Source organism: Crotalus tigris, unplaced genomic scaffold (assembly GCF_016545835.1).
Source record: "Crotalus tigris isolate CLP2741 ecotype Arizona unplaced genomic scaffold, ASM1654583v1 scf7180000019068.10715455, whole genome shotgun sequence".
Classification (NCBI taxonomy): Eukaryota; Metazoa; Chordata; class Lepidosauria; order Squamata; family Viperidae; genus Crotalus; species Crotalus tigris.
In genome coordinates this window covers 8,541,202-8,551,792 of record NW_024097358.1, presented here as the reverse complement: position 1 = coordinate 8,551,792, position 10,591 = coordinate 8,541,202, and the positions used below count along the sequence as shown (strand labels likewise).

The window sequence follows — 10,591 nt, the reverse complement described above, 5'->3', positions numbered from 1 at the left end:
CTTATAGAAAGTTAATTAAGGCAGAGTCTCTTTGAAAACCCTTTTTCTACTTCTCTCAGCAGCTGGACTGAGTTTCATTTTCTGAATTTAGCATTCAGCTGAATCTCCCTTAGCTTTCCTACAGTGCAAAGCAAGTCCTTGAAGGAATCTTATAGCCTCCATTACACAGGTAAATATTCTATATCAGTGGACCCCAATCTTTGGGGCATCAGGCACAGGTTCTGTGAAGAAAGGTTTTTCCATGGACTGGAGGGGGTGTGGTTTTGCATGCTGCCTGCATCCCACGGATGGGGCTTTGCTTGTTTGCGTGGCCCGGTTTCTGGCATGCTGTCGTCTAGTACTGGTCCACGGACTGGGGGTTGGGGACCCTGGTTCTATATAATTACCTATTATGCAGGTAACTGTCCTACATTATTATCCATTACATAGATAATAATAATCTCTCCAATTATCTGTGAAGCCCTAAATGGTTTGGGACCTGGATATCTTTGAGACTTCCTGTTCTGAGTAGAATCTGTATAGTTGTTTTCACTGACCTTGGGGAAAAAGAAGATGTTGAAAACATCACAGGCTGAGAACATGTGGAGATTCCTCCTTAATCTAGAAAAGAGCTCCATCTCCTGTATGTCAAAGAGTGCTTACCAGGAAAATAAAAAAAGCTCTGCCTTAGCAAAGTCATAAATTAAATCCTGAATGTGACACCCAAATTTATGCTAATTACACTGTCTTTTCCCTTTCAATTAAGGGAATGAAAAAGTTTCTGTAGAATCTAATCAGTTGTCAGAAGTCTGTCTTTTTGCTCAGTATATATAAGTTCCTGAGAGTCTCCACTTTGGGGGATGTCAGGCAGGAGAGGAGCTTGTCGTCCCCAAGCAAGAATGTCCTGTTTCCTCATAATCTTCTAGAGGCTTGTTAAAATCTGCTTATTCCATAATATGTTCAGGGACTAGATATCCGTGAGAAGGGCACCATAAGTGAATATTAAACAAAGACCTATTATTAGACTGTATTATTTATTTGATTAAGTGTACTGTTGGACTTGTGAACTTGAGTGTAATTGAGGTCTTATAGAAGCATAAACAACTACATAGAAAGCTATTATAAAAGGACAAGGCGACCCGGCGTATAAAACGACCCCGTCTTTATCGCCGGGCCGCATTCCTAGAACGTCGTCTTATACTACCAGTATTTCTGGGTATAAGACGACTTGGCGTATAAGACGACCGTCTTTGGCGCCGATTTCAGCGCTCGTGGAAGTCGCCTTATACACTGGCATTTACGGTAATTTAATTTTCATCAGCAGATAATAAAATGGAACTGTTTGGTTTGTATAAACTGTTTCAAAGCGAGATAAAGCAAAATTGTCTATGGAGATTCTCAGTCATCCAGATCATGGTTTTCTCAAGGTGCTTATTTTCAAGAGGCAATTGGACTTGTGTTTTTCTTTGAAGTCATTTCACTTCTCATCCAAGAAGCTTGTTCAGTTCTGACTGAATGGTGGAGTGGAATGGTTTATATATTGTAAACAGTAGATAGGTCATGTTGCATCTCCCCCCCTCTGTTGAGAGAAGGTTGTTCAGTCTTAAGGTAGATGGCCTCTTTGACCCCTTTCAAACCAGCAACTCTCTGTCCAAAATGTGGACTTTGCTGCTTCAAAAGAGTGAACTTTGTCTTTCAAATGCAGATGGACTGCTGAATCTTGTCTTGATGGGTTTGTTCTCCTACATTGTGCCATGCACCTATCTCCTGTTTATAAAACAGTCCTTTCAGCAGTTCCAAGAAGGTTCTATGGATAAACCTCCAGGTGGCCTCAGTGATTCTCAGAAAGAATGCTAATGAGCAGATGACTGCCAAGAATATAAATCCTTTCATCTTCAACCATCAGTCAGAACTGACGAAGCTTCTTGGATGAGAAGCAAAACATCTTCAAGGCAAAACTAAATCATTTCTTTTTGAAAAAAGTACCTTTGAGATAAAGCAAAATAGTAGAGTTAACATATTGTATATAAAACCATAATTGTATTTTAGTTCATACAAGGTAAAAAAAAAAAAAGCAATGGTAAGCCTGTTTCACAAACCTGTCATATACTAGTGTTCATCCTTCATGTGTAATGTTTCCTCATAATCTGTGATGTAGTCATGATTTTGTGCCCTGATGCTGTATGAAGTACAGGCTCAAGCTGAGTAAATAATGATTCAGGGACATAGGAAAAGCTGCTAAGAAGGGATTCTAGTGATTACCAAGTATAAAATGAAAGGCCTACCTATAATTAAGAAAGGTTAATTTTTTTGAACTTTTTTCTTCTTAAATATTTATTACAGTAATTAAGCAGAAATCCAATATGCTGTATACTTGTAGATGAGCTGAAAATTTAAAGTGCCAAAATACATTCAGAAAACTGAGTTCAGCTTATCCATGGATAAGTTTATCTGCAAGTATGTATAGTAAAGTATGTTTTTAAATGCTTGTGCAGATAGTCCTTGAGTTATGACCATTTGTTCAGTGACTGTGCAAAGTTACAATGGTACTGGACAAAAAGAACTTATGACCAATCCTTGAAGTTCTGGCTGTTGTTGTGGGCAACAGAATGAACAGAATTCAGATGCTTGGCAACCAGCTCACACTTATGACTAGTTGCAGCATCCCATGGTCATGGGATTGCTGTTACCAACCTTTTCTGCTAGCTTCCCACAAGCAAAGTGAATGGGGAAGCTTTCAGGGAAGGTCATACGTTGCAAGTTAAGTCTCCCCAGTTGGCTTTTCTTCGCTGAGATGTACTGCACACTGTTGTTGCTGTTCACACACAGAGCCTTCTTTCCCTGGCCTCCCTCCCTATGCCAATTAACGACCTGCATATCTTGTGGTTACACCAATCGAGATCACTTGCATTGTCATCCTAAGTGATGCAGTCATGCAACATCATGCTTTACTTTTTGCTGTATTTTCAGACTTGCAAAATTCTGTTAATGTGTCATTACATCAAAGTAGAAATAGTTCACCTGGGCATTCTTTTCATTTGGTACTACTTCACAAGGTTGGCATATATCCCATATATATTCACTTATAAGCCCATCCACAGCTAAACTGATGCTCATATTTTTAATCAGGTGTATCATGAAAAATATCTCTCATGGATAAACCATTTATGAAAAGTAAAACATGAAAATTTCTCGGTTGGTTTATCTGCAAATGGGCTTATGTGCAAGTATTTTCAATGCCACCCACAGCTGCATAACTGCAACATGGGCAGTAAATTTAGTAAATATATAAAAGCATTCAATTTTGATATATAATCAAGGGTACTTCCGCCCACACCATATAATGGGGGTCAAGGCTTTCTATGCTGGCATCAGAGAAATTGTTGCCACATGTGCCCTACTATTGCTACAGGCTTCTGCCTATTTTGCTTTTGATCTTACTAATCTTATTAAATTGTATCTGATCCAAATTCTGGAATTAGTGTTACAAAAAATTGTTATATACATAATTATGATTACATGCAGACAATTCTATGATTTCATGTAGACCCGTACAAAAATTCTGTTGGATTGTAAGGATGTGTGCCTCAGGTTCAATGTTGGGCCACCAGGCCACCACAAATATGAACTTGCCAATAAGGATATATTATCTTTCTTACATTATAACCTGGTTCAGGTAGGCTTATATAAGTATGATCTCTCCCCACCTTAAAACATCAAAGTGCTTAGATACAATTAACTAAAAGTTTGGCTTTTTAAATTACTGCCCTGCTGTTCTCTCCCCACATGTAATCTGAGATATTAACTCCTGAATAACATTGAGCATATTCAGTGGTATTATTGGTAGAGTGAAGTCCCTTTACCAAATAAAACATTTTTTTTAAGACAAACTGGGATAGAGATTATGAAGCTGTTACCTCCTGTTTTGTATTAATTGAATTTTGTTTTAGCTTTATAGCAGAATAAATGCCACACATATGCTCTTTAAAACAAATACACAGCATCAGTACTCAAATTGCAAAGCAGCACATACTCTTTGTAAAGTTCACTTGTTTTTTTTAAGGATCATAAAATGTGATTTTTCTTAACCTTAGTTGGAGGCAGACAATCACATTTAGCAAAGTTTTTCATTCTCAGAAATGTTCCTATCTTCAAATATTTCAAGGAACTCCAACATTGTAGAGAATTTGGCGGAGAGTTCTAGGTTATGCGTTCAGTTTGTATACTTATCAAGGCTGTTAAGCCTCCTTCCATGAGTCAAGAATGTTAGATAGTGGTTGGCAAGCTACCTTTCAAGGAATCTGTCCGGCATTAATATTATTCTCATGGCTCTTAAATAATTTTAAATCATACATAAAAATAGTGAGCACTTGTTTCTGCTGTTTGATGGGTGTAAATTGAGGGTCTGTAATCCATCTATCAATTAATAATGAAGCCTTCAGGAGCAAAAGGTTGAAAATGAAGGAACAAAAACCATAGACAAATGGTTCTCAGTGCATTAAATCCTATGTTATTGCCATGAGCCCCAAATAATCAAAGGAAGTAGCATTTGCAATTTTATCATATATGAATATTGATGGAGACTATGACAAATCTATAATTATTTACACCTTCCAGTTAATTTTAAATATTATAGTTAAGTCAAGATTTCAACAGACTTTCCAAAATAGCATTTAATAATCAGAATTTCCTCCGCATAGAAAATGACATTAAAAAATAATCAAAATGAGGCAAATATTTATACCAAACAAATTTATTTATATGTAAAAACCAACATATAGTTTAAAATACTTTTCAAGAAGCTAAAACATTACTGTACAGTATACTTCTTACCCACCTGTCATAGGAAGCAATCTTTACACAAATTGTTCATAGAGTGAAAGTAAAGGTCATATGTTTACATTAAAAAAAACAATCTAAGCTGCTGCAATTAAGATTTAAACATGTAGCTTTCCTATCTTAATTTCTTAATGCTTGGTTTGACAATACTGAGGGATTTGAGTTATTGTGAATAAGTAAACATTCTTTTGAAAATTATTCTTTTTAGTCATGTGATAGCAAACTTTAGAATTAGCACATTTCTTCAATATAACATATACAAAATCAAAAAAGACAATGTATCCTATACTGTGCCACATGTTTGGGCAATTCAATATATATGGGGAATTTATGACTGACAGCATACTGGTTTTAATGCCAACTGATAAAATGGACCTAGAGCCAATACTGTATCTTTTTACTCAAATGCAGACACAATATTTAAAGCAGCGGTTCCCAACCTTTCTGGCTTTGTGGAAATGGAAGCAGTGGGACGAGTGCACTTGCGTGCATGGCCACTTGTGCATGTGGAGATGCGCATGCTTGCACACTGCTTGTGCAGCCCAGTTCCGAACAGGCTGTGGCTCGGGGGTTGGAGACCCCTGATTTAAAGGACCAGTTGTATTATGTTTGCTTATCACCATCCTGCATACATTTTCAAAAATTCTTGCAAATGAAAGAGAATCTCTATTCTCTACATATGACACTGTATCTGGAATTATAGCAAGCTTTTCATGAAGCTTCACTTTTGAAAATCCTATGTGCTGTTAGAACTTTGCTTTTTCAATTAAAAAGAATACTATAGAAATTGAACACATGACAAACTGACCAATAAAGAATTGCATGTCTGTAATATGATGCTTTATAAGGAATATCAGTTAAATATTTCTTATTATTTCATGAATCTTGTGTGCAATTCTCAATCAGCCATCTGCAAGTTACAATAATGTAACTTGCTCTAAATTTGAAAAACAAGAAAACAAGAATGCAATACAAAGAAAATACAGTTAGTGTTATCTCCATTGTATCTTAGGGTGGCATTATCCAAGCTGGCTACCAGAACTGTAGGCTAAAACAATCAGATTTCTTAATTAGCTGGTGGAAATGTAAGGATTTTTATTTTGCAGGGTACTAGGTTAAGTGAAAGCTGCCTCATATTTCATTAATGCACAGAATCTAAGAATAGGTAGACTACTAACCAGATAATACCTTGGAAAAATCAATTTATTTAGAATGCATAGTCCTAAGGCCACAGTTTAATCTATCAGCATATACTGCCAATGCCTGATTCAGATGCATATAGAGTGCTGAACTGTGCAATTTTTCAAAATACTGGTCAAATGTCAGTGTTAAAATATAGAAGACAGGAAGTATTGGTTGGTAAACAGATGCATATGTATGTTGGAAGTCTATGGAGTCTCATTTCATTTCCTATGACAGAATATAACAGTGCAAACAAGGGTGCTTCTCCTAGCTGCTTTCAGTGTTATTCCACTAACATGAAAAGAGGTAATGAGTTGGCCAAACTCTTGGGAACTAAAGCAACTCTTTAAAATACTGTACTACTGATTCCTATTATATGATCAAGAATGTTACATTTCTAGAGTGGCTTATACATCAAACAGGACTCATACTATCTCAGTCCATAATGTTATATACCCACTGAAGCAAAAGGACATGATGATTACTATTAGAATTCTTTTCTTTGTGGTTTGTATATACATACAACATTTAAAAAAGACCAGAAGTATTTAAAATCTGGTTCAAGAGTTTCTAAAACCATCCTTTTCTGCTTCTCATCAAATAATGCCCTTTACTATGTAATTGTTACACAGAAAACAGGCATGAAATTCAACACAGGTACTTTAAAAAAAATTATAATACGAAGAGTAAGTCAAATTACCTTACAGGTATAACACATCTATATCAAAATAGTTCACCCTTTTGGATGAGTGCCAAAATTGGTGCTCTCTGCAAATTTGTATCAGATTGGGGTTTTTTTTCTTAAAAGTAAATGTGTCAGCACCTAAAAGATCTAGAGAAATATCAGGCACTAAATTGCTTCCAATCATCTGTGAATGAAAAGCTCTACTTAATATGAATTATAAAAACCAAGCTATAAATGCTAAAAAAAGATTAAAATTAAGCACCAAATAGAAATATAAAAGTGGTGCAATGAAGACCTAGTTCTACTAAAATAATAATGTTCATCCTCTGCCTAAAGGAATGCAATCCTGTGAACAAGTGACGACTTATAATCAAACAGGTTTTTTTTTTTTGTGGCAGAGGCTCTTGGTAGACAGGCTTCCAATATAAATGTGTGTCTCTGTGTGTATCTCTGTCATACACAGACACAGAGTTCATTAGCTGTCCAAATCAGGTATGATTTACTTGTACCCATGCTCACAATTTTAATGTTATTTTTTTTTTAAAAAAACCATAAATTAAACATTCCACACATGTACAACTTACAAATATTCTCAATTCCTTATCAGGGCAACATCCATGAGATCATCATCTTCCTCCCCAATTAAGAAATCAGGGCTGGGCCTAGATGGTCTATCTGATGTAAGGATGGCACTGCTTGTCATAGACAGGGACTGTTCTGAACAGATGGGAGATTTAGACCAGTTTTCTGGCTTTATGCTGTGAGATTTCTTTTTGTCTCTCTCTTTGTCACGGTCCCTGTCACGGTCTTTATCTTTCACTTTCTTCTTTTCCTTTTTGTGTTTCTTATGCTTTTCTGAGCTATATTCTGGAAGAGGCCTAACTCCATCATCAGAGCTGGGGCTATTCTGATAGGATTTTTCTGCTATAGATGATCCAGATTCACTCTCACTGTCAATATTTTGGGGTGTATATGCAGGTGACTTACTATGGCTAGGAGAACAACGCTCATGCTTTGGAGTTGATCCACTTATCAGGGGTGATCCATAATTTTTGGAAGATGACATCTGAGGCCTTAAGCCATCCCCACTTCCTTCCCCAGGTTTTTGCAAGGTAACTTTGGCTTTAATACTAGGAGAACCGCCATCATGTTTACTAATTATGATTTTGGCCACTCCAGTGCTTCCAACGCTCTTTGAATCAGATGCTTTCTTGGAAGATTCAGTGGAACCTCCTGAAGCAGGGATTTTGGATTTCTCCTTGTCACTTCTTTCTCGTTTCCCCTGCAATTCATTTCCTGACAGATTGTGCTTGGAGGACATGGAGTGGCCTGATGAGCTGGAATTCTGGATCATCTGTCCATCCACTGAATCTTCCCCTGTGGGGCCACTGGTGACCACCCCATGTTTGAGTTTGTCAATGACAGCAGTCAGAGATGGCTTTTTGTTTCGGCTTGGAGACTTGCCTTTGGAACTCCCATGCTGATTCTGAGATGAAGACATGGAAGAGCTGCCGGATGAAAAGGAAGATGAAGATCCCATTGAAGAATTTGAAGAAGGAGGCGGCTTCTGGGACATGGAACTGGAAGATCCCATCCCTGAAGATGACTTCATGCTTGAACTTGATCCTGTCCCAGGAATGTGTGAACCTCCAGAGCCGGAACTAATAGGGGACTTTGCTTTAGATGACGGGGGAGTACCTGGAACAGGTTTCATCGGAGAGGCCAGCTTGTCAGAACCGCCCGAGGGTCTAGAATGAGAAGGAGAAATGTTTGGTTTACTCATGGAAGGGTTCATAAGCGATGAAGGCTTCCCTTGAGGTTTGATCTTGGTACCTCCAGAGCCGCTGCTGAGGCCGTGTTTTGTGATGGGGGAGGACCCAGGCTTGCCCACTGATTGGGTGGAGCTTTTGGACTGACCTGAACCAGAGCTGCCTTGGCCTGAGTAGAGGCTGCCGCTCATCTTGGACCCCGAAGACCCATCCGACTTGCTGCTCTTTATTTTGCCTGATGTCGAGGAGGAAGACGAAGAGGATGACGATGACGAAGAGGACGAAGAAGAGGAGGAGGAATGACTGTGATGACTTTTGCTGCTCAAAGAAGAGACTGAGCCACTGCTTGTGTATTGCCCATGGGAAGGTTTGCCAACAGTCACTGTTCCCTTGGGAATCTGGATGGTGATTTTAGGGATGGGAGGAGTAGCTACCCCAGGGGGTGTTTGAGACCTGCCTGAACTTCCAGGAGATTTTGAGCCACCTGTGCTTGCTGGTGGGGTGAAAGGTCTGGTGGATGTACTATGAGAAGGAGATTTGCCTTCTGGCTCCACCTTCCTCCGCTTCTGAACCTTTTCTTTACTCTTTCCATCACTGGATGGGGTGCGATTGCGTTTTCCACCCTTGCCATCCAGCCCAGGGCCCGTTAAAGAACTCCCAGATCCATTACCCTCTTTGACCCGCTTCTGTGATTTCTCTTTCCCCAATTCTCCCATACTCAGTAAGGGGCTCTGGCTTCCACTATGATGCTCCAATACATCAGAGGCTCCCAGAGCCTTGCTGGTAGCTGTGATAATACTAAAGTCGACTGTGTCCGCTTGGCTGATTGCCTTGAACTTACTCTCCCCTCCATCTCCCCCCATTACTTGCACACCCAGAGTACTTATCGTTTGTGGTGCAAAGCCCTTGAAGTCATCAGCGTCTCCGCTCTGGCTGCTATCATCAAAATAGTCTTCTCCAAAACCGCTTTGGCTCTGGCTGTTCAGGAGATCAGGGTTGAAGTCAACTCCATCTGGGAAGAACTGATTTGAAGAGTCACTGTTTGGGCTTACAGTAGCATCAGCAATCAAATCAGCTGGATCAGTATATGGATTTTCACTGTTGTTTGACTGAAAAACATCTGGATCAAAAAGGGCACTTTGGGAATGCCCTGAACTGGATGAGTCCCTTATTGGTGTCCCAATAGGAGGACAATCTTCATTGGTATTCGGCAGTTTGGATGCTTCTTCTGCTATATCAGAAAGAATATCTGTAACATCGGCACCAATGCTGTCTGAACTGGAGAGCCGGACCATTCTCTGAATACTGGATTGGGCATGAGGTATAGACTGTGGATAGGTTGTTGGAGGGGTGCTGCACTGACTGGGTGCTGGAGTAATATGAGGAGTATCTAAGGTGTCAGTGGTCATGTTGACATCAAATATGGGGTTCTGGGAATCAACATCCATAGAAAACAGCTCTCTCTGAAAGTCATCTTCAGTCTGATGCTTTGGTTTATCCACCAACACACGTGATTTTTTCTTTTTTTGCTTATTGCCCCCTGGTCCCATTTCCATCCTTGGAGAGCCAGAGGAAGAGTTCTGTCTCTCAAGTGGACTGCTTCCATAAAGAGTTGAGAAATCTTGAGCAGCATTGTCCTTCAAAAGATTCATAAGCATTGGATGGTTTTTGGTGTTGCTTGCAGGAGATGACACAGGGGGAGGTGTGTGGTGTGGAGGAGTGGGACTAGAGCCAATGGTAGAGCCTACATTGCCTGTGATTTGTAGCAAACTTGTAAGAATGGGGTTCTGAGACACTTTGCTGAAGTCCTCCCCATGTCCCACTGAATCATGCCGTTCTTTGATGCCCATGCTTATACTGAATAAAGTGGAGATGGGGCCTCCAGGGAAAGTACTGGTTGGGGTGGTGGTGCCACTCATTGGGTTGTTGCCAGTAGTCATGCCATATCCTGGGCTGCTTGCAGGTGGCAGATTCTTCTTCACCATGTCTTCAACTGTCTCAGCAATGAGGGACAAAGCTGGTGTGTCTGCTTGGATTGTCTCTGCCTTCCTCCTTATGGCTCTCATAGTCACAGGAATTGACATGCACCTACAAGATACAATGTTGTAAAAAGATGATTTAGTACTATTATTTAATA

The 10,591-nt window shown here is 39.4% G+C and overlaps 1 protein-coding gene across 3 annotated transcripts in view; it reads right to left on the bottom strand.

The window, feature by feature from the left end:
* Positions 1 to 4,716: 4,716 nt before the first annotated feature.
* The window catches only part of MED1 (mediator complex subunit 1), a 31,925-nt gene continuing 26,050 nt past the window's right edge, over positions 4,717 to 10,591 (bottom strand). For 2 of the 3 annotated variants that reach the window (XM_039358974.1, XM_039358975.1), the window contains one exon: positions 4,717 to 10,542. In XM_039358974.1, the coding sequence (XP_039214908.1) occupies positions 7,278 to 10,542 (3,265 nt within the window). In that variant the 3' untranslated portion in view covers positions 4,717 to 7,277. The remainder of the gene's footprint in view (positions 10,543 to 10,591) is intronic. The other variant, XM_039358976.1, reaches the window with a different exon arrangement.